Source organism: Balaenoptera acutorostrata, chromosome 16, assembly GCF_949987535.1.
Source record: "Balaenoptera acutorostrata chromosome 16, mBalAcu1.1, whole genome shotgun sequence".
NCBI classification, from domain to species: Eukaryota; Metazoa; Chordata; class Mammalia; order Artiodactyla; family Balaenopteridae; genus Balaenoptera; species Balaenoptera acutorostrata.
The window spans coordinates 48,457,046-48,484,598 of NC_080079.1; the positions used below are offsets into that span (position 1 = coordinate 48,457,046).

General features: G+C 44.9%; 1 protein-coding gene across 7 annotated transcripts in view; it reads left to right on the top strand.

Annotated features, from left to right (window-relative positions):
* ERCC6 (ERCC excision repair 6, chromatin remodeling factor) overlaps nucleotides 1-9,599 on the top strand; it is a 73,732-nt gene extending 64,133 nt beyond the window's left edge. For 6 of the 7 annotated variants that reach the window (XM_057530662.1, XM_057530665.1, XM_057530661.1 and 3 more), the window contains 7 exons: nucleotides 233-352; nucleotides 752-846; nucleotides 1,468-1,613; nucleotides 1,699-2,400; nucleotides 4,283-4,487; nucleotides 5,142-5,220; nucleotides 6,365-9,599. In XM_057530662.1, coding sequence (XP_057386645.1) covers nucleotides 233-352; nucleotides 752-846; nucleotides 1,468-1,613; nucleotides 1,699-2,400; nucleotides 4,283-4,487; nucleotides 5,142-5,220; nucleotides 6,365-6,787 — 1,770 coding nt within the window. In that variant the 3' untranslated portion in view covers nucleotides 6,788-9,599. The remainder of the gene's footprint in view (nucleotides 1-232; nucleotides 353-751; nucleotides 847-1,467; nucleotides 1,614-1,698; nucleotides 2,401-4,282; nucleotides 4,488-5,141; nucleotides 5,221-6,364) is intronic. The other variant, XM_057530666.1, reaches the window with a different exon arrangement.
* Nucleotides 9,600-27,553: the final 17,954 nt, after the last annotated feature.

Genomic DNA, 27,553 nt, shown 5'->3' on the forward strand with positions numbered 1-27,553 from the left:
AAACAGAGAATGTGTATTCCTTCTTGAAAACCCAGGTTTAAATATTGCTAATATAATTGATATTAAAAGTAGAAGCTGTGAGATGGGATCTTGACTGACCAAAGGTTTCTGGGGCATAACCCATTGCTTGTATTGGGAACAGGCTTCCGTGTGGAGAATATGTAAAGGCAGAGGTGAAGAGCTGTAACTGGTCTTCCATGTGCATACTGAGTGTTGTGTGTCTTACCTCTAGGACACATCCATATTTGTGTTTCTTCTGACCACTCGGGTGGGTGGCCTAGGAGTCAACCTGACAGGGGCAAACCGAGTCATCATCTATGACCCTGACTGGAACCCAAGCACAGACGTGCAGGTCCGTTTATTTTGTTTAAAGGAGCGTGTTGGTGACATACTATCTGATGGCTTGCACTCGGGAGCGTCCTTCGGTGCCACGTTACCCTCAGCATATAGCTCACATCTTGGTTGTGGCTTGTCTTCAGCTTGGAGTAAGGGTCTTCACAGTTTTCCCGTAGCAGGCACACTAGACATGGGTAAAAAGAGAACGTGGGAGGGGACAGACACACATTGTTTTCCAGGTAGAGTTGGCTAGGTCTGTTTTGTCACCTGCCTGTTTATCTTCCTTAATAGGCCTTGGGTGTACTTAGCCTCATTAGCCAAAATTCTAATTTCGGGAGTGGAAGGAAGCGACCGGCTATTAGTCAGTGCTTATCGCTGAGAAGGGCCCTTGTTGAGCTGTATCTCTCTGCCGTAGGCCCGGGAGCGAGCGTGGCGGATAGGCCAGAAGAAACAGGTGACGGTGTACAGGCTTCTGACCGCAGGCACCATCGAAGAGAAGATTTACCACCGGTCAGTACACGTGGCTGTGCTCCTTGACCGGAGGCTGCTCTCCTGGTTGTGGGTGTGCAGGAGGGAGAGGAACGCTGCCAGGGTTTGGAGCAGGGAATTTTTAAAAAATAGTACTTTAAGAAGTCTTGGGACTTCCTTGGTGGTGCAGTGGTTAAGAATCTGCCTGCCAATGCAGGGAACATGGGTTCGAGCCCTGGTCTGGGAAGATCCCACATGCTGCAGAGCAACTAAGCCTGCGAGCCACAACTACTGAGCCCGCAGTCCGCAACAAGAGAAGCCCCCGCTCGCGGCAACTAGAGGAAGCCTGCGCGCAGCAACGAAGACCCAACACAGCAAATAAATTAATTAATTAATTAAAAAAAAGAAAAAAGGAAGTCTTTCCATCTTAGAGCAATAGTTGCTGTAACTGAGCGATATGTGTTTTGGTTTTTTTATATTGTTTTGTTTTTGTATTTTTTCTTTCTCATTAAAATAAGCTTAGATGTCTTATTGTGTGTTTTTTAAAAATGTCTTTGAACCTGATTGTTTTTCTAACCTTATTAATAAACAATTACTGTATGTTTAGAATTCTGAGGTACAGCTAAACATTGTTTCATACCAGCTTAATTTCTGTCTTTTTAGACAAATCTTCAAGCAGTTTTTGACAAATAGAGTGCTAAAAGATCCAAAGCAAAGGCGATTTTTCAAATCCAATGATCTTTATGAGCTGTTTACCCTGACTAGTCCTGATACATCCCAGAGCACTGAAACAAGTGCCATTTTTGCAGGTATTTCATAAAATAATTTAACTTAAAGTAACAAAATATGTAAGAATTATGCAGTATAACACTAGCATGTTTTTCCCTTTCACAGGAACTGGTTCAGATGTTCAGACACCCAAACGCCATTTAAAAAGAAAACTTCAACTGGCTTTTGGAACAGACCAGAACATTCCAGTAGGTAAAAAGTTCCCTGGTTCTAACACATCTGCAAATGTTGCCACGTCATCTGAAGAGAAATCTACAGCTATAGGACCTGAAGTGAATGCAGTAACTTCTAATCTAGGTGATCCTTTGAAAGATGCCCCTCAAACATCTTGTAGTCTAACTAACAGTGAGAGGCTTGGAGAAGAGACAGATGCAGTGTCCAGACTGCAGGATTCCTCAGTGATTCATGGAAACGGGGAAGGTTCAGATTCTCCAAGAATCAGCAAAATGTACAGGATGTCTGGTGAGGAAAGCATCGATGAAAAGGAGGGTCTTTCTGATAAAAGAGAAAGCTTCCGGGTTCAAACAGAACCTCTTTGGGAGAATGAGCAAACAGAAAATAATTTTTATAAGCACAAGTCGAAAATGAAACATCATGTGGCAGAAGAAAAGACCCTGGAGAAACATCTGAGGCCGAAGCAAAAGCTTAAGAGCTCTAAGCACCGCAGAGACGCCAAGTTTGAGGGAACTCGAATTCCACACCTGGTGAAGAAGAAGCAGTACCGGAGGCAAGAAAATGAAAATGAGAGCGAGCCCAAGGAACGCAGCCATGACGACTACGTCCTGGAAAAGCTTTTCAGAAAATCAGGTACTCCTTTTGCTGACCTTGCCACAGGTGTGCTAGGAATAGAAATGAGGGGGCCACTTCTAGCGGAAGCAGCCTTTCCTGACGGTACAGAGTGTGTGCTCAACTGGAAGTATTTTTCCTTCTAAAACTCAGATTTGAAATGTATTGACATTTTTGAAAATCATCTTCACCTCTCTTTCCTAGGAGAATTTGAACCTTGGGAGAACAATAGGACTCGACTTCTAACCACATACAGGAGGGGTACAATGCTTAAAATAGATTTGTACTACCTGAACATTCATAGATGATTTCTCTGCATGCTATATTTATCTGATTTAACAACCACAGGAGAGTAGAGTGACAGATCATGGGGGAGAGAGACAGGGGCATGGCCAGAGGCAGGCACTCTGGAAGTAGGAAAGCTGGTAGCTAATAACAAGGGAGAAAAATTAGGAAAGCAGACTCAACAATTGCTCAGGACCCTGGAGGGACTGGCCAGCCTGTACAAATTAGTCATCTCTGGGACTGTCTTACTCAGGTCTCACCAGTCATTGTGTTCCCAAGGTGACAGCCTTGAGTTTCCAAAGATTGCTGAATGGGTTTCTGTTCAGGAAAGCAGGCTTACGTATGGCATCTCAGAAGGAAACCATCTGGGCCTGATGCTTTCTTGTAAGGTAGTTCATTGGTAACTTGCTCTGTTTTTTTCTACAGTTCCTGGTCTATTTTCCTAAGAAAAATTATCTATCTTGTCTGGTTTTCCAGTTTATTTGTATGGAGGCATAGAAAATACTCTTGTAATAATTTTTTTTTAATTGGCTTCTGTTTCAAGATAATTTCCCCCTTGTCATTTCTAATTTTGTATATTTTTCCCCCCTTTTCCTTTGTCAGGTTAAGCTAGTAGATTGTCTATTTTGTGATTTTTTTTTTCCCCAATAAGCCAAGTTTTTGATTTATTAATTAGATCCATGGTTGTTCTCTACCTTATTAATTTATGCTTTTATCTTCAGTATTTTCTTCCTGTTGCTTTTGTTTTTGTTGTTGTTTTGATGAGTTTTTTTGGTCCTAATTTTTATAAAACTGTTTGACTTGGAATTCAGTTCATTTATTTTTGTTCTTTCATTTTTTTTTTTTTTTTTTTTTTTAATTTTATTTATTTATTTATTTATTTATGGCTGTGTTGGGTCCTCGTTTCTGTGCAAGGGCTTTCTCTAGTTGCGGCAAGTGGGGGCCACTCTTCATCGCGATGCGCGGGCCTCTCACTATCGCGGCCTCTCTTGTTGTGGAGCACAGGCTCCAGACGCGCAGGCTCAGTAATTGTGGCTCACGGGCCTAGTCGCTCCGCGGCATGTGGGATCTTCCCAGAGCAGGGCCCGAACCCACGTCCCCTGCATTGGCAGGCAGATTCTCAACCACTGCACCACCAGGGAAGCCCTGTTCTTTCATTTTTATTGATAGAAATATTTAGGGCTATGCATTTTCCACTGATGACTGCACTGGATTCTTCTGATATGTAGTGTTTCCATCATCATTACTTTTTAGAAATTCTGTAGTTTTATTTTATATTTGTATATTTTCCCCCTTCAATAGAGAATATATTAGTAGAAGATTTTAAAGTTTTCCAGGTAACAGGGAAGAGTTTATGTTGAAGTTTGGTTATTAAAGCATTATGCTTTGATTATACAAAGCAGTGACAGTTGATAGTCCCTCCCTCATCGGGTAGAGATGCAGGTGAAGAGCAGCAGCATTTGTAAAAGTTCCTGGGTCCTGGTGGTCACGGGTGAATAGCAGCTAAAAACGTTCATGATGTTTCCTCTACCCACAACACACTAGCCTATACAGAAGAAAACGTGTGATTGTGTACGAGCTGAAATAACATGTTCACTGTTTCCTTTGCTCTTGCCAGTGGGTGTGCACAGCATCATGAAGCATGATGCCATCATGGACGGAGCCAGTCCAGACTACGTGCTGGTGGAGGCGGAGGCCAACCGTGTGGCCCAGGATGCCCTCAAAGCACTGAGACTCTCTCGGCAGCGGTGTCTGGGAGCAGCATCTGGTGTTCCCACCTGGACCGGCCATAGGGGTGTGGCTGGTGCACCAGCAGGAAGAAGGTAAGAGGTTGCCGCCCTGCCATGCTTGTGAGGAGGCCAAACCTGCTGGGCTGGAAATAAAGTCAGGGCAGGCGGGGATACCTCCTCCTGTTTATCTGCAGCAGTAGAAAATCTCTCAGGGAGGGATTGGGTCAGCCAGATGTATGTGACTTGGGGAAAGACTTTTGTCATCTTACCTTCTTCTTTGCTTTCATTCCCTCCTTTCCAAAGCTGATTTTTCAGGGAAAGGAGAAATCTGTTTTGCTTAAGAGGTGATGTCATAAAAAATAGTAAGAGGTACAGAATAACGATTAAACTTTAGTAAGATGACTAGCTAGGTTTCAGCAATCAGTAATTACTATGGTATTCAGTGTGCTCTTTTAGAATAGTTTCCCTACCTAGAATTCAAGGGGTAGTAAGTTGAGCAAGGATATTGAGTGGTTTTTACTTGAGATGCAGTAATAATTTCTACTACTTTACTAGGAGAGTAAAGTACAGGAATCTCAGGGGATAGAGCAGAAGCATCATGGCTGATGGAGCAGAAGCGTCATGGCTGTGAAAGAATAACCGTGCAGAAGAAAACTGCTCCAAGAGGAGTTTAGTTGTTGGAAGGGCATTCTCATCTGTAAGTCACAAAGTTACATTTTATCAACTATGACTCTCTTCCGTATTTAGGAGCAGATTTGGTCAGAAAAGGAACTCCAGCTTCTCTGTGCAGCATCCCTCTTCAGCGTCTCCAAAGGAGAAATGCCAGGTAATCTGATAGCCTATCAACTTTTCATTTGTGAGATCTACTTAATTGAATTGCCATGAAAATTTCACTCGATTCCGCATGTGAAGAGCATCACTGGCATGATGACACCTGATACTTGTACGCACTTTCATGCATTTATGAAGTACTTTTGTGTGAGTTTAAAAGGGCCAGCTAACTTGCTAGAAAAGATGAAGTCTTTAACCCAAGATCCATAGCAGAATCTCTGTTTTGTCTTCCAAAAGTTCATATAAGGATGGGTGATGTGTGAGTTGCTGCCCATACCGCCTGCCCCATCCGGAGGTGAAGTACTAGCTCCAAGGACCACTGCCCAGGATGCCCTCAGATTGTGCCAGGGCACAATGCTCTGGCAGCTAGTAAATTACAAACAACATTCAGTAAAGGCCCTCTAGACCTTTAGTCTGTCCTACAACCCCGAAGGCCTTGAGTGCTTCACTGAGAGTAAATAGTAGGCCATACTCTTATCATTTAATACTTTGTTTTTTTCTGCTTAAGGGTCATGTTACTTATAAAATTTGAAAACTCCCAGGTTCAGATTCCTGTTTTAGATTAATATGAACACATTTAGGAATAGAGAACCTTTTTTTTTTGACTTCCTGTGTTATGTTCTTTTAGCAGTAGGAATGTGAAGAAAAACTAGATTTATGTAGCTGTTCTAAGGAAACTCACATGAGGTGTAAAGTAGTAAAAAGATTTAAAAGTGAAGGAAGTACAGCTCTGATATTGTTCCTTATCCCACGGTGCTCAGATCAGGGAAGATTTGGGAGGAAGAACAGGAAATGCCCACAGTGCTTGTACCTCCTGGAGACAGTTTCCCTAGAAGCCTTCTTTGGAAGCCCGGCCCCACCCTCTCTGCCCTCCCTCCACTCTCGTCCCTCAGGATGGTGATGAAGCAAATAGTGTAGTTTTGGGTTTTTTAGGAAATGTTTTCTAAGAGTGGGTGCATTTAGACACTTGACTCTCCTCCTTTCCCTTTGCATTAGACGGTGTATCATCCATTCTCCATCAACCTCAGTGCCCTGGGCACGTGTGTTATCTTATGGCCCCTCAGAGCCTTTGGAGAAATAAGTAGTGGGAGCATAAACTGGAGATTAAATATATCGATGCACTGGTCTTCTTTCTCCAGGACAGCACTATGAAAAAGGATGGAAAAGATAATGTTTCAGAGCATTTTAGTGGAAAAGTTGAAGATGCAGAGCCTTCATCCGGGGCCCTCACTTCGTCCTCACTGTTGGCTAAGATGAGAGCTAGAAACCACCTAATTTTGCCAGAGCGCTTAGAAGGTGAAAGTGGGTGCCTTCCAGAGGCTTCTGCTCCTCCGCCTTCCAGCATGGAACACGATGACCTTCTGGTGGAGATGAGAAACTTCATTGCCTTTCGGGCCCAAGTTGATGGCCAGGCCAGCACTCGGGAGATACTGCAGGAGTTTGAATCCAAGTTATCAGCATCACAGTCTTGTGTCTTTCGAGAACTATTGAGAAATCTGTGCACTTTTCATAGAACTTCAGGTGGTGAAGGAATTTGGAAACTCAAGCCAGAATACTGCTGACCAAGATTACCTTCTGAACTTTAAATTGACTTTTTCTAGTGGAAATTTCTGATTATTAACCTTATGATTAATAATTGTATGTTTTGTCGATGGAAGTTGGCTGCATTTGATGTTTACTTTGAATGATAGCTACCTCATAATTAAAACTTTAAGGAGGAAGAAATTCTTCTCCGAAACTTAAAAGTTTTAAAAATACCTGTATTTCTTTTTTTTTTTTTTTTTTTCCCAAAATTAATTATGAAATCAGGGACCTGTTAATCCTTGGAACACATTTGTTCTTTTACCCAGAAGATGCTGTCAGGGGATGCATTACTACTCATTTAGAAGTTTATAGACCAGAACTCTCAAGAATTCTTTTTATTGGTGCTAAAAACATGTCTTATATTCAGTTAGACCTGTTCAGTAAATCAGTTCGTCAGTATCTGATAACAGAATTGTTTTTGGTACCTAGCTTTTAAATGTTTAAATTGATATTTGCCACTCAAAAAAGAGATCGGACTTGTTACCTTTTGAGTCTAATTTAGTTGCCTTTAAACGATCTTCTGTTAAGGTACCGTTAAATTGACAGGTATTTTTATTAGTAAAGCATGGAATAGCTTGATAATAAATGATGAGACATGTATTTGCAGAAACTTGTAGTTTTCTCAGTTTACAGGGGCTTTATTTTAAGCAAAGGGCACCTTTCCCCCCCCGCATAGTGAATAGCGGTTTTAGGAAAATATATGTTATCTTAAGAAAAAAAAAATCAAGCAGAACCAAAAGTAGTTACAAATAAAACCACCAACGCACACACACACGCACACGGACATCGCTCCAGACCACACCTGGATATACCATCGTCACCACATAGTGAGCACCATTCCAGCCCTCTCTCTGCTTACGTCCTGGGAGGGAACTTCGAACATTTTTTACCTTATTCATTGTCTGTCTTTCTAAGGATGCTGGTAACTTTATATCAGACATCATTGTTCTCCTTCTGTCCAGTCATTTTCATCTCTCTTTTCCCTTTCCGTTCACTGTGACTCTCCTGTTTTAGAGGTTTGGTTTTCAGCTGCATCTGTTTCTGGCTGTTGTTTATGTGTTTAGAGTTTTGTGATGATGTTGTTTTGATCCTTAGTTTGTTTTCTTAGCCTTGTTTTTCTTTCCTTGTCACTGTTTTATCATCACAGCTCTGAAGTCCTGTTTTCTGAAGTTCACTGGATTCCTTAAATGTCTTCTAGAGCTGTCACGGTGCAATTTGTTTGTTTCTTAGAGTTGTTTCCTCTGGCCTGCTGTTTTCACTCTTGCTGATTTTTCTGTATGGTGCTCTCCTTCCTCCCATGCTGTTTCTTTACATCTTGCTCATGCTAACATCAGGCAGCTGTGTCCAGATCTCCTGTATGCTCTTCCCTGCCACCCAGAGAGAAGGGGTGTGGGTTTGGAGGTCAGGGAGAGCCTCTGCTGGGCAGCATGCAGCTTTTGGTTGGTGGACTCGGGTTTTACTTTTCTGTTCTGAGATTTTGTTAAATAGCTTGGGCCATGAATCCTTCCCCTTAAATTAGGAGATGTCATTGTCAGAGTCATAATTCCCACCAGAATTTTCTGCTTCTTTTTTTGGATTCTGGCTTTTTTATTTTTTTCTGTTTTTAAAGTGGTTCGGTATTAGAGGAAGAAGATTCTATTATTTTCTTCATTCTGCCATCGTTATCTAGAAATAATAGAAGAGACTTTTAAACAGGTCATTACATCCTAAACTTGACTACTTGGCTCAGAAGGGACTCAAAATTCATGATTTTGTTTCTGGGAGGTTCTTTTTTTATTTTTGTAATCATTAACTGGTAAGAAAATTGCATCCCTTTTGTTCTCGGATTCAAGTACCGATGCAGTTCACGAGTGTGAAGTGCTTTGGCATCCTAGCTCTATTGTGTGAAATCTAAACTCTACCGAGCTGGGGAAGTCGTAGCCTTCTCATCAAGTAGAAAATGCCAGCAAAAGTTACGATGCCGTCACAGCAAGGTGGCCTTCACTCCAAGCCTTGTCTCAGCTCTGCCACCAACTGAGACCTTGGGTAGTCACCGCCTTGCCTGTGTCTCTGTGGATATCTGTGAACATTGTCATCGTGCCTCTGGGTGGAGAGGCTTAGAGGAAGATGCTCTAAGTCATGGTTTTAACAACATAGAGTCACTTATTCATTTAGATAAAATCTAACTTTTGGAACTTTAAAAGCTTTGTACAATATAGATAGATTTAATGTATTTAAAATGTTATATTGGTATTAAGCTACAATAAAGGATTTTAAAATTTTGTGAAATTTAAAGAATTCCTTAGTTAATACATGAATATACTGTCATTCTTTAAAAGTTTTCAAGCAATACTCTGCCTCCCCACCCCACCCCCTCTTGTTCGTGTTCCAGAGATAAGTACTGTATTTGGTGTGTATTCTTCCAGGCTATTTTCCATGCCTTTACAGATGCATGCAGCAGAGACTGCTGCTGTAATGTCTGTTTTCCCCTTCTCCTTTACTGATAAGATTCCTGCTTTTCACCTGGACACGTGGCTGCTCAGGTCACGACTCTACTTGCCAGCCTCCCTTATGGTTAATTGTGGCCACGTGACCAGGCAATGGGCTACAAAGAAAACATCCAGACTGGGCCCTTAAATAAGGAATTGGGTGTCCACTCCATTCGACATTCCCCTTTGTGCTGGCTGAGACGCCTGTGGGAGCTTAAGCAGAGACATGAGGTGGGGAGAAGTCGTGTGCTGAGGATGGAGACGTTGGCCTGCCAGTCCTGAACTGCTTCCCTTTCACCCGTTAACTTAAGAGCAAAATAAATTCCTGACTTGTTTAAACCACTGTCTTTTGGAGTCTTTTTGTTACAGCAGCTGGTTTTGTTTTATATGTGATTTACAAAAATGGGATTATCTTTATTATTTTGCAACTATTAACTTTTCATTTAACGTTATATACAACATATCCTTTCGTTCCTGTAAGTATAGCTCAACCTTCATGGAATTGCTGGAATTAAAATTAGGTGGATTTTTAATTTTAACGGTTGTAGTGAAAGTGCTTCCTTCAATTCATACTCCATAAAAGGACCATTTCTCCACACCCTTGCCAACAATAGGCCGTATCAATCTCAGGAGTTTGTTGTTTGTTTTCCTAAACAATATTGTGGTTGAAAATACCTTGTTTTAACTTGAATTTCCCTGATTACTTATAAAACTAAACATTTCCATGTTTTTTGGCCATTTGTAGATCCTCCATTACAAATTGCTTGTTCATGTTATGTTGGCCTACTTTTACTATAGATCATTTGCTCTCTTAGGGGTTACCCCCTTTCCCAAACAAAAATGAAAAGGCAGTTGTTCCTACTATTATTGAATAGTCCAATCTTTTCTCCATCCATTTGAAATGCCTAGTTTAACATATGCTAAATTGTCTGTTTCTGGACAGTGGATCTAGATTCTATTCTACTGACCACACACTTCCCTGTCCGACTTTGTACATTGTTTTGCTATCTATAGGCATGTTTCCCTTCCTTTTTCCCCCTTCTTCATTGTCTTATTCTTGTGCATTTTCTGTTTCAGGTGTATCTTAGAATCGGTTTATTAAGTTCCACTAAAATTGTGTTGCTCTTTTGATTGGGATTGTATTAGTTTATACATTAATTTGAGGATAATAGACTTCTTTTAATTAATGTAGTTTTTCCCATTAGCATCATGATAGGCCTCATTTTATTAGAGTATGTTATATTCTTGGATAAAATTTTAATAACTTTCTTCATGAAGGTCTTGCACGTTTCATATTAGGTTTACTCCTAGCTATTTTATAGATTTTTAGTTTTGTGAGGGATCTTTTTACTTTTGCATGAAAATATGGAGAATTAGAACATAGAACTTTTTTATGATATTGTTTATCATACAGAGTTTTTAATTTAAATATAGTCAAATTCAGTCTTCATGTTTTATTTTGTTTCCTTATTTAAGAACCCTTTCCTAACCTAAAGCCATGATTACATTCTCATAAACTCTCTTGTAAACACCATGTGGATAGTTGCTTTTTCTAGCACCTTTTAAAAAAATAGTTCATCCTTTCCCACCTGACTTGTAAGCCTTCCTCTATCACTATATCTAATTTCCATGTAATTATGGGAATGTTTCTGGGCTCTGTACTCTGTTAAATTGGTCCACTTACTTAACTTTGCCAATAACCCACTGTTTTAATAATTGTAGCTTTATAATTCGCAATCATATATGGTAGAATGATTCCCCTCATCTTCCAAAAAATTTCTTAGTTCCTGGACCTTTGTTTGGGATCAACTTGTCACATTTGGATTTTGTTGTTGTTTTTGAAATTGTAATGACTGTACACATTACTTAGGGAGGATTGTTTACTGAGTTTCTCATCTATGAATAGGGCATATCACTGTTTATAATACATATTATAAAGGCATAATTCCATTATGTCTTTCACTTTTATAAGGTCATGCACATCTTACATTAACTCCTAATTATCCTACAGTTTTTGTTGCTATAGCAAGTAACATTTTTAAAATCACATTTTCTAGTTTATAAGAGTATTGTTAGATTTTACATATTGGTCTTGTATTTAGCAACCTTGCTTGAAATCTTATTAATTCCAGTAAGTCTGTAAATTGTCCTGTGTGTTACAATCATGTCAGCTGCAAATAATGACAATTGTATTTCTTCCATTTCAATACTTACACCATGTATTTCCAATATGATAATGAATATAATTGACAACGGTTGACATCCTTGCCTTACTCCTGACTTCTAAAGTTTTACCATTAAATATGCAGTTGCTGTTGCTTTCTGGCAGATGATCTCTATCAGGTTAAGGAAATGCTCTTTCTGGGCTTCCCTGGTGGCACAGTGGTTAAGAATCCGCCTGCCAATGTAGGGGACACAGGTTCGAGCCTTGGTCCGGGAAGATCCCACATGCCGCGGAGCAACTGAGCCCATGCGCCACAACTACTGAGCATGTGCTCTAGAGTCCGCGAGCCATGACTACTGAGCCCACGTGCCACAACTAGTGAAGCCCGTGCGCTTAGAGCCCGTGCTCCTCAACAAGAGAAGCCACCGCAATGAGAAGCCCACGCACCGCAACAAAGAGTATCCCCCGCTCTCTGCAACTAGAGAAAGCCCACACGCAGCAACGAAGACCCAATGCAGCCAAAAATGAATAAATAAAGTAAATAAATTTTTAAAAAAAGGAAATGCTCTTTCCAGTCCTGAATCCAGTGCTGAATTTTATTAAATGCTTTTTCTGCACTATTGATTTAATTGTGTAGTTTTTCTCCTTTAAATCTCTCTCAGTGTTGTAAAGTACACAGTAATTTTCCAAAATTAAAACATTTTTTAGACTTCTACTTCCAGAATGGCAGTGTGAAGGACCCTGCAGAAGTGCAATCCAGAAAACGACTATAACTGGACAAAATTCCAGAAGACAAACACCCCCTCCATCCCCCAGAAAATTTAATATTTCTGGAAATAATCCTAAGGGTATATTATAAATGAAGAGACAGTCAAGAAAATCTACTAAACCTTGGTAAGAACAGCAAAAGTCTCTGGCTCTTGAGCCATGACCTATTCCTTCCCTGCTTCCTCCCCATCTCAGTGTGATGACAGAGTCTGTGATCCAGGTAGGTTTAGCCAAGAAAATGCGGCTCCTTCCTGCAATTCCCAATCCAGGGATACAGTATCTCACTGGGAGGGGCATGCTGGCAGCATTTCTCATCCCCTCCAGCTCCAAGTTGCAGGGGCTAAATTCATGGAGTTAAAAAGCATAATAAGTCAAAAATTCACTAGACTTGAACTGGCTGAAGAAAGATTCAGGCAATTTGCAGATAGATGGATAGAGATTATACTATCCAAAGAACAGAGAAAAAAGAATGAAGAAAAATGTACAAAGCCAAAGGGAAACGTGATACACCATTAAGTGCACCAATATATGCATAATGGGAGTACTGGAAGGAGAGAGAGAAAAGAGAAGAAAAAATATTTTAAGAAATAATGCCTGAAAATATCCCAAATTTATTTTTTAAAAAATCCATGAAACTCAGTGAACTAAATGCAAAGGCTCTCACTGACACATCAGTAAAATTGCTGAAATCAAAGACAAAATCTTGAAAGTGGCAGATGAAAAATGATGCATCATTTACAAGGGAACTTCAATATGATTAACAGTTAACTTCTCAGAAAACAATAGAGGCCAGAAGACAAGGATAACACTCAAAGTCCTCAAAGAAAAAAACTATCAACCTAGAATCATTTTACCAGCAAAGTTATCATTAAAAAATGAAGGCGAAATAAAAACTTGCCCAGATAAACCAAAACAAAATTTGTTGCTACCTAATAAGAAATACTAAAGGGGAAGGGGAGTGAGGAGTGAGGCCAGGCTCCCCGGTTTTGGGGCACTGAACACCCCCCCGAGACCTATCACTTCTCTTCCACTGACCCAGCCACCCTCTGCCTTATCCTTCTCATTACCCAACCCCACCCAAGGGAGAGAACAAAGGGCAGTGACTACTGCCCCACCCCCCCTTCCCAATCTTCTGCAGCACCTGTAGTCCTGTCCACTTTTTCTTCAACATCTACTCAGAAGGCAAACCCCAGAAGTTCTGAGTGCCACGCTCTAAACTCTGTCATCCACACGGGACTCCTGCCCATGACAAGGCCCACCATGACCCCAGGGCGAGCTGGGCCTGCCAGGGGAGCAGATGACCCACAAGGAGAGTGTCTGGGAAGGGGTAACCGGCTTAGGCCCATCTAGATGCATTTCCCCTGAGCTCTCAGTTTGCCCACAGCCAGTGGGAGCAGAGACAACAGGACCTAGGTGTCTGGTCTCAAGCCTGGCTCAGGTAATGCTCTGGCTCTCAAGTTAATTGGGGAGAGCATGGGGAGAGGGATGCCATGGAGGGCAGCTCCTCAGGCCTTCTCCTGAAGGAGACAGGGAGGGCATCCTCAGCAGGGGGCATCAAGGTGGCACAGTGTGCATTGAGGGCAGGTGCTGTGTGTTTCTGGGGTGAATTTATCAAGTTCCCCAATGCACCTTCCTTCCCTTATTCCCCCTTCCTCCTCCTCCCCCTCTCTCAATCAGTTGGTCATGTTTATTATGTGTCAACAGTATGCACCATTAATCTGTTCTCTAAGGGTAAATAAAGAAGGTAGGGACTTCCCTGTGGTCCAGTGGTTAGGACTCCGTGCTTCCAAGGGTTCGATCCCTGGTCAGGGAACTAAAATGCCTCATGCCACGAGGCGTGACCAAAATAATAATAATAATAAAGAAGGTAATGGCTGTATTCTCAAAGAGACCCAATCCTGGGGGAGACAGGCTCTCAATGAACTATCAAGAGGCAGGATGAACCCATGCCCTGGTAGGGGTCTCAAGAGACAGGGATTCCAGGAGTTCCCTGGTGGCCTAGTGGTTAGGATTCTGGGCTTTCACTGCTGTGGCCTGGGTTCAATCCCTGGTCAGGGAACTGAGATCCCACAAGCTGTCTGCATGGCTACAAAAAAAAAAAAAAAAAAAGAAAAGAAAAGAAAAGAAAAGAGAAGCAGGGATTCCAAGGAAGGCTGGTATCGAAGGCGGCATTGCACTCATTCATACCACAGTCCTCTACTGGGCACACTGTAGGCCAGGCAGCATCCCCAGAAAAGTACCTGCTGTCTAGGCTGCCCTGACAGATGCATGGACCTTGCTAGGCAGAGAAGGGAAGATGTTCCAGGAGGGGAAACACGAATGTCCAGTTCGTGCTGGGACATGGGTGGTGGGTGGTTAGAGGTCATCCTAGAAGGCCTGGAATAACAGGATGGAGCTGGATTTTATTTCATAGTGTAATAAGGACACAGAACACATGCTCACTGGAGGAAATCTGGAAATTACATTAAGTATAAAGAAGAATTAATAAAATATCCATAATCATATGACTCACGGGCAATGATAATTAACTTCTAGATATATTTCCTTCTAGTCTTTTTTTCTTCTGAATACTTTTTTTTTTTTTTTTTTTTTTTTTAATTAATTAATTTATTTATTTTTGTCTGTATTGGGTCTTCGGTTCGTGCGAGGGCTTTCTCCAGTTGCGGCAAGCGGGGGCCACTCTTCACCGCGGTGCGGGGACCGCTCTTCATCGCGGTGCGCGGGCCTTTCTCCATCGCGGCCCCTCCCGTTGCGGGGCACAGGCTCCAGACGCGCAGGCTCAGCAATTGTGGCTCACGGGCCCAGCTGCTCCGTGGCATGTGGGATCTTCCCAGACCAGGGCTCGAACCCGTGTCCCCTGCATTAGCAGGCAGACTCTCAACCACTGCGCCACCAGGGAAGCCCTGAATACTTTTAATAACAGATTATATTACATATATTTTTTTCATTTGGTGTCTTCATTTAATCACTTTCCCATGTTAAGAATTCTTTAAAAAAAAAAAAAAAGAATTCTTTTGGTCACATAATATTGTCATATGCAGATATATCATAATTTATTTAATTTATTAAATAAATAAGCCTATGAGGTTTATACCATTTTTATTAACTTAATATATCATAATTTAACATCAGTTTCCCATTTTCTCCTGTTATAAATAATACTGGTGGACATTTCCATGCATGACGGTTTTCTCTCCCTTCTCATTCTGGATCAGTTTCCTGGAAGGATTCCCAGGTCAGGGACCTTCACTTTCCCCGGAAAGGAAGAGGCCAGTTCCCTGGCTGGCGTGGCGTTTCTAGGCATCTGGGTCTAATTTCATACTGGTGCTATGTGGAGCTTTTCTCCTCCTCTTTTGGGAATGTGGGCTCAGCTCATGGCAGGGTTGCTGTGTCCCAGGTGGAAATCCCTCAGGTCCTGGGATCCCCTCATAGTTGGAGGGAGGTCTCCTCCTTTCAGCCAGGGACCTGCCCCTGACCTCCCCTGGCTGGCTGCTATTTGGTGTCACCTGGATGTAGGTGGTGGAGGGGGCCTCAACCCCCTGGGCTGGAGGGGCTGGGGGCCCACGGAAGCAGCGTGGAGTGGCTACTATGCGCCAGGCACTGCTGCTGCCACTTACATGCATTGTCTCAGATGAACCTCCTCCAACACCACCCCACCAACCTGAAGCCCAGGCTGCTCTGGCTCCAATTCCCAGGTGTCAAGGTTAGGCTCTGGGGTCCCTGGACACCACACACGGGTGCTGGGCTGAAGGGCGGCAGTCAGCCACATTCTCTTTTCACTCTTTTGATGATGCCCAAGGCAGAGGATCTGGGTCAGCACACGGTTAAATATCCTTAATTTAAAACTCTTTCTGTTTTGAAATAATTTCAACATTACAGAAAAGTTATGAGAATGTCAGAGAACTCCCTTGACCTAGATTCACCAACTGTTTACATTTTTGTCCTATTTGCTTGCATGCGCGCACACACACACACACACATACTTTTTCCTGACCATTTGAGTGTAAGTTGTATACATGCCCCTTTACCCCTAAATATTTCAGTGTGCTTTTCCTAAGAACAAGGACAATCTCTTAGATACCCACAGTACAGTTATCAAAGGCAAGAAATTTAACTTTGATGCAATACTATGATCTGATATGAAGGCCATGTTCAGATTTTATCAGCTGCCCCACTCCGTCCTCTGCAGCTCCTGCCACCCGCCTGTCCAAGACCACACACTGCCTTTGGTCATCCATTCTTTTAGTCTCCTTTAAGTGAGGTAGTCCCACCTTCCTTTGGCCTTCATGACCCTCACAATTTGGACATTGCAGAATGTCTCTCAGTTTGGGCCTGTGGGGTGTTTGCTTACGATGAGGGTTTGGTGAAGCATCTTTAGCAGAGGTGGTGTCGTGTCCCCTCAGGGCATGGCCTTGGCAGGCTTGATGAGCTTCCGTCCCCATATTGGTCATGCTGACCTTGACCACCTTGGGGAGGTGGGTTCCCCCCGGGCTCCTCCCCTCTATGTTACTCTTTACCCCCCTCTTTAAGCTCATTAAGTATTTTGTGGGGAACTGCTTTTGAGATTATACGGCTATGTTGTTCCTCATCAAATTTTTGCCCACTGTTTTTAATCTTCATTGATGAGATTTGCCTGGATCCATGATTACTATGATGGTTGCCAGAGGATTTTCTAACTTCATCATTCCTTCTATATTTATTATTGGCATTCGTTGGAAAGAAGAGCTGTCCCTTCTTATTTATTTAGAACAGAATGGACTTATGGAATTTTATTTTGTTCAGTAGATTATAATCCATTAGTATCATCATTTAGTTTGATGCTCAGAGATTCCCAGTCTTGGCCCAGAGCTGCATTAAGTGAGCTCTTGTAGCCTTTTGACATGTTCCCATAGTTTTTGGCTACTTCCTTCCCTCCTGGCACAGCAAGATACTTCAGGCTCACAGTGTACTGTCTCTTCTTGAGTTGGAATCAGCCATTCCTCTGAGTCGTGTTCCCCCCCACCTCTCTCTCTTTTTATTCTGAAACAATTCCAAACTTACATAGCATTTGTGAGCCTGACTCCTGTTTTAGTGGGCAATGGTACTGAAAAACCAAACACTGTATATGCTCATTGCTATTGGCGTATCATTTGTATTCCATATTTATTTTCAGTCTATCCTCAGGAACACAAAGATACTGGGTTTATAATAGTGCTTTAAAGTGATTATTTAAAATAAATTTTGGGTTACCAAAGTGATGTGATGTATAGAAAAATATGAAGTCAATATTATGCACTGAATTTGTTGTATCACATTGCGAAGGTGGGAAATAAATGAATGAACTCAGGAAAACCCCAGACCACATTGTACTGGACTTGGTTTTGAACACCAAGGGGCACTTTGGCGTCCCCCCAAAACACTGAATGCTGGGAATGCCCAGCTTGTGGGGAAGTTGGCTTGGGCTAAGAAAAATAGCTCATTCATATCAAGTCAAAGGAATTTAATATTCTCAGCAAGCCTATGAGATTTATACCATTCTTGTTGCCATTGTACAGATGGGGAAACTGAGGCACAAAAGGCCATTTGGTGGGGCAGGGCTCTCTGGTGCTGCAGTAACTCAAGTCTGTGATGGTGACCAGGGATGCTGATCTCTACTTTCTTAATCTGGGGTGTGGGTTGTGGCACTGAATGAAATGTAAGGTCTCTTCCATTGCTAATATTCAAAGATAAAACGTTTATTGGGATTGTCTTTCCATTAAAAACATGCACTGGCTTGGGTCTGCTTAGGCAGTAAAACATGACTTGCTCATCTGGTTTGTCTTAAGGAGAACTGGTGCATATTAAAGAAATTTACTTATCTCAACACATCTTATTTCTATCTCAACACATCTTATTTCTAAGTCTCAGATTCTTTATATGTAAAACGGGGATAAATATAGCGCCTACTTCATGAAACTACTGTGAAGATTGGTTTCAGATAATGCAAAATATCAAGTGCCTGGCACATAGAAAGTTCCCATTAAATGCTAACCATTGGGGGAAAAAAACCATTCAGCTAATAAGACCCAGAGTTTGGACCCAGGTGGTGCGGTCGCAGGGCCATCCTGTTTGATTCCTACCTGTTGGGACCCTGCTGTCTCCGGGTGTCTGTCTGGATCCAGAGGAAGGCCTTGGCCAGGAGCTTTCTGGTCCTGACCACAAAGAACGTGGGTACGCCGCAGAAGGACAGCTGTGGCAAGATCGACAGAAAGCGGACAGGAAAGAGAACGGGAACGCCTTGCTTGTCATCTATACCAACAGCAGGGGCAAGGAGCCCCCGGGGGAGTAGCCGGCCCTGCCCAATGGTGAGGACAGCTTCACGCTCAGCCTGAGTGGGTGAGGGCTTGGTTGACAGTGCGCCGGGTGTCACGGGCCCCTCTGACGGGCACGGGAGGCATCAGAGAGGAAAGCAGTCAGGTCCCAGCCCTTTGCACACTGAGAATATAGTCAAAGTCCCAAATGAGCAGGACCAAAGCATGGGTGTGCTGGCCACTGGCCCAGAGGGAGTAGAAGCTGCATTCAGAGTCCTTCCCCAGCCCTCCCTGGGCTCGGCCGCTCCCCTCTCTCCTAATCACTTTTCCCCGCAGGGTCCTGCCTGCCCAGCCAGCACGAAGCTGCTCAGGCTCCACTCGTGGCATGACTCCTGAGCCCACAGACCCGGGTTCCCGTCCTGGCTGTTTTTTCTATCAGTCCATCGTGATGGAGTTGGTGCGGACTGACACAGCCTCGTCCTGCCCCAGCTCAGTCCCTCCATGGCTCTGTGGTTTCCCCCTCCTCTCATACCTTCTGTGGGGCTGGGGCCTGCAGAGTGGCTTGGCAATCAGAGACCCTGGCCCATGGGTCCCCCAGCTCCCAACCATCAGTATCCCCATCACAGACAGAAGCTTATCATTTTGCAGGAGAAACCCAACTGCAGAGGCATGCATGAGTCTATGGGAACACTGGCTGTCTGCAGAGCAAAATGGGAACAGATTCTGTAGATCTGCAGAGCCTTCTGCTGCTTTACTGTGGAGGTGCCCTGACGGCAGGACGCCTCTGGGCGTGTCTGGGCCCCTCTAGCCTGGCAACAGTTTGTTGATTGAATAGATGAAAGCACCCCCAATACTCATTTTCTGCAAATAATCCTCTGGCTGTAGTGGGGGACCAGACAAGGCCCCTCGTGCCCCTGTTCCCCTCCAGGTTTTTGTGTGCCAAGGACCAGGGTCAGGCTGAGCCAGGAAATCCTGTGCAAGGGGGCAGCTGTGCCTTGTTCCCAGCGCCCCGGCTCTCTGAACGGTCGGGGGCAGCTTGTGGGTGACGGGCTGTAGCTCTTCAGAGCTGAGTGTTGCCTGAGGCCTTGGCTGTTTCCAAGGTCCCCCCACCTTCTCTGCAGCTGACACTGCCTCCCCAAATTCCTCCATCAAACACTCCTTTGAGAGACGACAGATGCTGAAAGCAGCGCTCACTCTTCCTGCTCCTAGACTGGCCCCTAGTTTAGAAAGCTTTCCGTGAACACGACAAGGAAGACAAGCCGTCATGCAGGGAGCCTTCAGGCTCATCTGTGTGGTTTTCTGGATAGTTCCTTTCCCCTGAATTCTCTCACGGGTGTCCCAGGGCTGTCTTTTCCTTCTCTAGTCCCCTCCTAAGCAGAAACAAAGATTCGATGGATCCAGGATCCTAAATGTAAGACTAGAATAGAGGAAGTTCTGCAAAAACAGGCATGTGGGCGTGCAGGATGGAGGGGAAGTGATGGGGCTGATGTAGGCAAGATTGGGGTCCTCCTGGGGGCTGGGGAGGAGGGGTTTCCCTTTCTGGGAAACCAGACAACCAGTGCCCGACTGAGGAATGAGGGCTCTGCCTCCGCCTGACTCATCACGAGGGCAGTGGGGGGACAACCCTGCCTCATCGAGGTGAAAGCCCAGAGTGGGTGGGATTGTCCTGGGTAGACACACAGCCACTGCCACACAATAAACTAAGAAAAACATTTGCAACACAGATGACAAACAGAAGAGTGAACTCTTTTTGCATTTGAAGCTCTTACAAATCATTGATCCTCCAGTAGGAATCATGAACCCTCCAACAGGAAAATAAACAAGCCCCCACCCCCAAAACCCCAAAGAAATACAGTACAGTAGAAGCAATATATGTACAGTAAACTGTTTAACCCCATAAAAATGAAAATAAAAAAAAAGATGAAGCAAGATGCCTTTTTTGTGTGTGGCTTATCAGACTGTCAGAAATGATTTTTAAAGTTGCCTGCTGGGCTTCCCTGGTGGCGCAGTTGTTAAGAATCCTCCTGCCAATGCAGGGGACACGGGTTCGAGCCCTGGTCTGGGACGATCCCGCATGCCGTGGAGCAACTAAGCCCGTGCGCCACAGCTACTGAGCCTGCGCTCTGCAACAAGAGAAGCCACCACAATGAGAAGCCCGCGCACCACAAAGAAGAGTAGCGTAGCCAGAAGCAGGGAGGGATGAGTGAGTGATGGGTTTCTGGGCACAGAGAGGCAGCCGGCTGACAGCAGATGAGAGCAGGTAAGACTCTCACTCACCAGCAGCTCCGCACTGGTGCCTCCCCTAAATGATCTCCTTTCATGCACCCTCACCATAGTTTCGTTATGGCTCATTAAATAACGATAATTAAAACAAAATATATTAGATTTGTTTATCTTGGACTTCATAAGGGAATGAGGTTTGCAATGGTGGTGGTGCAGATCTAGGACTTCAAGACTTACAATCAGCAGAGTAATTAAGGGGAAGTTGCCTTTGTCGTGCAAAGATGCACTTCTCAGGGGTAATGAACCCTCCCTGGTGGTGGGAGTCCTGGCTGGGGTGGGGGAGGGGACCAGGGGCTGCCAGAAACTGGTGCAGCTAGGCGAGGAGCTGGAGTTTGTTGGGTCAGCAGAATGCTGTGTTCCAGGTGCTGTTCTGGACACTGGGTTGCTCCACTGAGCTTGCATGGTAGCAGGGAGGTGGACCAATAAAACACGTGAGAAGGTGTTGACAGCTAAAAAGGAAATTAAAGCAGGAGAAGAGCAGAGAGTTGGGGGGTGTGGGAAGAGTGGGGCTGTGGTAGCCCTGGGAGTCTTCTCTTGAAGAGATGACTTGGAGGTGGGAATAGATGATGTGAGGGCCAGAGGCTTGAAGGTGTCGACTTGAAAAAAATGCACAGCGTGAGAGTTGCCAGTTAAGTTTTATTCGTGGCAAAATGAGGACTGCAGCCCAGAGACAGCATCCCAGATAGCTCTTAGAAACTGCTCCAAAGAGGCAAGGGGGGAAGGTCAGCATACATGTGATTTTGGTGAAGGGGGAATACATGTAATCAAGCACATATTTTTTGTGAAATTTTCTGCTAGTCTAGTGAAGGTTACTGCTAGTCACGAGGAGCAGTTGTCACCACGAAGGATTTTAGTGCTTTTCTAGATATGAGGAGATACAAGAATTGGGCTCATAAAAGTGGCTCCTGAAAATATCTAACTATCTGAAGACCTGTTCTGCCAGTTTTTCCCAGAGCACAGAGTACCTCATTTCTGCTCTCCACCTGAGCTCCTTTCAGGGGGTGTTGAAAGTCAGCAGCTGTAGCAGCGCATGATTTAATCCTTGTAGAGGTAGATGGCGTCAGTGGAAAATACCAATTTGTAGTTGACAAAGGCTTCCCAGGCAGAGAGAAGAGCCAGGAAGAGGGTGGTAAGATGGCTGGCCAGGCTGGGGTGGGGACTGGGTACAGGAGGGGCTTCTCTGATTGTCCCAGGTGAGATGCCCCATTAGGACACCCCCAGCGACCTCTTGCTCTTCACCCCCTGGCATGGAGGTAGACCACCAGTTTGTATAATAAAGACCCTCTCTCCAGGCTGTGGACCCAGATGGAGCCAGAGGCAGAGGCAGCTGGGAAGTCCTGTTCTTGAGCTGGAGCTACGTGTGAGGCCCGGGGTGCACCCCCAGCTTCATCTGCAGTGCCCACTTGAAGGAGAAGATGTGTCCAGCTCCTGCAGTGGGAATCAGCTCCATCCATCCACCTGTCCATCCTGAAGACATTCGCATATTCTGAGCCCTCACTCTGTGCCAGGGCCTCGGTGGGAGCAGGCAACATACAGATAAATCAGCCGGGGCTCCAGCTGTGGATGTGAAGCTGTCTGTACAGGATTTTGAGCTGAAGAGGAAGGAGCTACTGTCTTTGCAGTTTGGTGCCACCTGGTGGCAGTTTTTGGCTCTGGCTTAAATCAATGGGGGCGACTCTGGGTTGGGGAGCTCCATGGGACATCAGGATAACAGCAGCAATCTCAGAAGTTGCATAGTCGGTTGGTAACACTTTGCCAGCCCAGTCTGAGGAAATTGGGCTGGGAGAACTGGGGACACACACAGAGCCATCCCCCATCCCCTTTTCTGCTCCCCAAGATGGGGTGGCCTAGGGTTTTCCCTTCCTGCCTTCCTCCCACTCCCTCTGTTCTCTTAATCTGGGCTTACATTTTCATGGAGTCTGCAGTACTGACCTGTGAACCAGGATGTATGGCCACTCTGTAGGGGTGTGAGCAGAGTGCCCCATCTGCTGGTGGCAGCCCCCGGTGGTGGAGGAGTGGTGAGTGGGTTCAGGGAGTCCTGAGGACCCGCTGCCAGATGTCCCTGCCTTAGGGAGAAATCAGCCAGCGGCCTAGCGTATTGACTCCCCTGGTGTTTGACCTCCTGACCATCTTCCTCCTCAGCCTGGGAAAGAAAGCCCTGATCTCGTGCCTGTCCCAGGACCTGCCTCCACTGCCTTTCTGTCCCCACCCCAGTGTCCTCTGGCTTCAGGTTTCCTGATTGTGACCTCTCTCCCCAGCCAAGAGGTCTGTTTGGGGCATCAGGGGCTTCCATCCAGACCTTTGTCCCGTGGTCCATGGGTTCTCACCGGCAGTATCTGACTTTCTGGACTGTCCCTGAGACCCTGATTGGCTCCAATGTGGCCACCCGCGACTGGAGGGGGCTGACGCTGGCCTGTGGGATTTGCGTTACAGATGTGGTTTTCATTTGGGGGTTATGCCCACTGACGTCTACTACCCGTGCAGGCTGGTCCCCTTGTTAAAGAATGGAGAGCTGAATGTTGTTCAAAGTGGAAGGGAAGCCAAAAAGAAAAATATGCACGTAGGCATGGGCTTTCACAGAATTGGAAAGAAGTACAAATGACTCTCGGGAATCTTCAGTATGCTTATTGTTTGATCAATAAGAGAATACTGAAAATTTATCTTAAGAGAATAACAATGGGTGTATGAATGTTCCACAAGAGTCCCCCAAATGAAACAGCACTGTGACAGATACTGACAGTTGTCTCCCAATATCCACTCTCCTTTCTCCAGTGATAACAGACCCTGCGATATTTCTCTGGGCACACGGATGCCTCCCTAACAGCTGGGTGTATCCACAGTCTTGGCCAAGGGGATGAGAGCAGAGGTAACACGTGCACCTTCCAGATGCTGGAAGGGCTGTGCCCTCCAGTGAAGGGTGTGCCGCCCACCCTCCTTCTCTACTCTCCCTGGTGGCTGTAAGGCAGACGTGGAGAGGGGTCCTCTTGGGCCATGAGGACAGGGCCTCATCGAGGGATGGTGGAGAAAGCAGATTGAAGGGAGCCCTGCCACCTCACGGAGCAGGGCCACCATACCAGAGTGCACATCTTCATGTTCTCTTAGGTTGTGAGATTGTGGATGTTTTTAATTTCATTGCTCTGTGTGATTTTTAGAAATATCTTAACATTTAATTCATTGATTGATTGATTTTTCCTTTAGACAACTTTTTCTGAGGAGCAGAAGAAAAGGAACGTCAGCCATAAACCTACCACTTAAAAAAAATCTGTCCAGGGTTTGTAAGTTCAGATGCCTTCAGATGTCAGATAGAAATCACCATTGTGTGAAGTGCCCAGTGTTACAAAGGGGCAGGATATGAACCTTGATCAGTTGTGTTCCATACAATCGTTTTCACATTTTAAAGAAAATAAAACAAAGCCAATATCAATTCTGATTGAGCAAAAAAATTTTCACCGCAATAGCCAGGTGGCCACCCCTTCAGAAAGTAAAAAATAAGGGTCTCCTCCTCTTCCCCCATTCTTCACTCATACCTCCCCACATCCAAATACTATTTCTTGGTTAAAAGGGTGAAGGTGGTGAGAGGTCAGAGCCCGAGCCCACGCAGACACTCTTGGGAGAGTTACGGCAGAGAGGGAAGGAGATAGGCATCCCTTGGATAGGACAGAATTTAGCATAGGGAGAGGGACAGAGAGAGAGAGAGAGAGAGAGAGAGAGAGAGAGAGAGAGAATGCGAAAGTGGAAGGGCTATTACCCATTCCCCACCCTCACCCCTCTTTAGTTTTATGAAAGGAAGCTCACGCAGGCTAACCTCCACCACCAAATCTGCGGAGCCTTTTACCATTTCATAAGGTACTTCTTCTGAGATGGGAATCATTTCTCTGTTGCAGATGGGGAAGATAATGTTCAAAAAGCTGAGAGGACCCAGGAGCTGAAAAGAAGCACCAGGGATTTCGGACATGAAACACCATGTGCATTCTATACTGCAGGCTGTGGAGTGGGCAGAGAGAAGGCTCTAGAATGGTTTGTGAGTAGAGTCAGGCACAACAGCCCAGGAGAGTGCTTTCATCCTGTAAGACTGGACAGAGTGTCTGATTTGCTTGTGACCATCTTGGAGGTGACTGCTTGTAACTGTTCGAAGGCCCTGAGCAACATTTAGTAAGAGATACAGGAGAGAGGAGATGGTTGATTGGCCCTTGATTCATGTACTTATTTTTGTCCTGACTTGTCCCAGGGAGCATCAAAGGACACGGCCCAACACTTGAAGGGAGAGGCGTTGATTGCCAAATGCTCTGTTCATGTCTATGTCCTCTTGGACTTGAGCCCCTACATCTCGTTTTATTCTTATGCGTTCTTTCTTGCATGTCTATTAGGTGCCAGGCATTGGGCTAAGGGCTTAAGAATATCATGATGAACCCACTCTGACCTGTTCTCTAACTTCATGGCATTTAGTCTACTTGGGGAGATAATGTTAGTAAAAAAAAAAAAAAAAAAATCACACAAATAAACGATATTAAAAAGTTTAAGCACAATGAAAGAAAAGACATCTCTTTTCTCTTGCCCACAGTGTAAGGCTGGCACAAACATGGTTCTCTGTGAGTATCTGTTGGAAGAGTGAGAGGTGAAGGAGAAGAGGAATGTTGGAGCTACAGGATGGCATCAGGAAAGCTCTGCTGGGGCCCTCCACCTCCCCGGCAAAGCTGAGGCCTCATCCATCCCTGCTTCAGCTGCCCTCCTGCAGCAGCTGGGCTCAGTCTCTCTGGCTGGGATTCTGGGCCACATGGCTGCGGGACTGGGGGGCAGCCTTGGGCAGCAGGGGTCCTCTCCAGGGGTACAGCCTGTCGCTGGAGCCTGGGCTTTAGCAAGCTCTGCTATAATGGTTATGAGAGGCTTTCCTGACACACCTACTTTCTCTATCCCTGGATCTTGTGTATAAGTGCATCCCCTGAATGCAGCTGGCACGAAACTGGTACTCCACAGCTACTTGGGGAATGAATGAAGAAGCGGATGGATAGACAGGTACATGGAGGATGCCCCCAGTTTTATCAACATGTCAAGCTGAGCCTTGCCCATCACCAGGCTGGCCTGTGGGGCACTGTGGGCTGATTGGTGACTGGACTGAGAGGTGGGAATTGCCTGCACCAGCCTTGCTCAGACACCAGTCAATGTCATTCAATAAATATTTATGTTGGGATTTAAATGTGTTCTGAGTCTGCCGTTGCGTGAGGCTGAAGCCAGCAGGAGGGAAGGGAGGCAATAGGACCGTACCCTTGGAGTGTGCTGAGAATTTCTGCTGTATATACACATGGTCTCTCCGTGCTGGGCAAGGCCATGGTGAACTGAGTCACAAAGGGAGAACCAGAGAATATGAGCAGAGCTGTGGACTGGGTGTGGGGCTGGGGGCAGCATCCTGGAGAAGGAGGGGAGGGTGTAACCATGCACAGGAGTGGGCTGGTCAGAGGGAGCGGGAGGTTCCTAAAAATCCAGGTTGGCAAGGGTGTCACGGAGAAGTCACAGTTATAAAGTGCCTACTCTGTGTGTGTGTGTGTGCGTGCGTGTGTGCGTGTGTGTGTGTGAGAGAGAGGGAGAGAGGGAAAGAGAGAGAGGGAGAGAGAGAGAGAATAAGGTACTGATGTTCTGATGTACTGATGGCTGGCCAGATACTGAAAGGCAGGCATTGTCAATCCTGCTTTGCAGACAAGGAAAGGGGGGTTTAAGAATCCAAAGTTAACCCCAAGTCTGCTTGATTGCAAACCTACCCCCCTCCCACCGTAGATGTTTACAGAATTCAAGTCTATTAAAAATTAGAAGGCTTTCATTGTGCTTACTAATATTCATGTTGTAAACCTATTTTATTTCTTTAATAGTCATTTCAATTAAATTCTGCACATTTATTAAACATTTAGCATGGGCAAATGACTGTGTATTTTGTTTCAGGAGAAACACATCTCATTAAAGAGGGCACAGCCAAGAGCACCGGGCTTGGGGCTGGGGGATGGATTCCAGTACTGCTTCTGTTGATAACCGGTTCCTCCAGTTGCCATCTCCCCACTCCTCCTCTTAACATTCTGCACCTCTGTTATTTTATTCTTACGGACAACTGTTTTACACCAAAGAGCTGACCTTGTAAGTTATTTGTCCTAAAGGTTTGCTGGTGAGATAATTTAGATTTGGAGACAGATCTTTCTTCTATTTTTGGCTGGATCCTGTTTGAGATTTCCTTGGATTGACTTCGTTTTCTTATCAGCAACTTATTATGATGTCTTTAATAATAGCGGGCTGGAATTAACAACTAAATGTTCCTAAAATGATTTTGCTCCAAGTCAGTGACTCCAGTAAATCCGGCAGAGTAGTCCTGGATGTTGGGATCTTAGAAACTGAATCCTGCAGTTGCACCTGTAGGATATATCCCAGACTGTGGTCCAGCTCCCTGAGATTTTTCACTGTAGCTGAAACTGGGAAGCAGGAGGCTGAAGGCTGTTGTTGAGCCTTGTCAAGACTCTTGGATTCTGGTGTGATGGCCTGAACACTGGGGACCGAGGGGAGACTGGGTCCGTGGGCTCTGGGGAGAGAGGCCGCTTCTCCATTTGAAGCTGCATAAGGATGCAGGAGTATGGGAGCCCCTCCTTCAGCTGGGGGTGGGATGTATTCTGAGAGCTGCCCTTCCAAAAAGCTCTCGAGGGCAGAGGAGGGAAGACCCAGTGAATTCAGTGCCTTTCGGTGTGGTACCAGATGGTGTCAGTTTCCCTTCTCCCTGCTACCCCATCTCATTTCCTAGCCAGAATCTCTAGTGGCTGG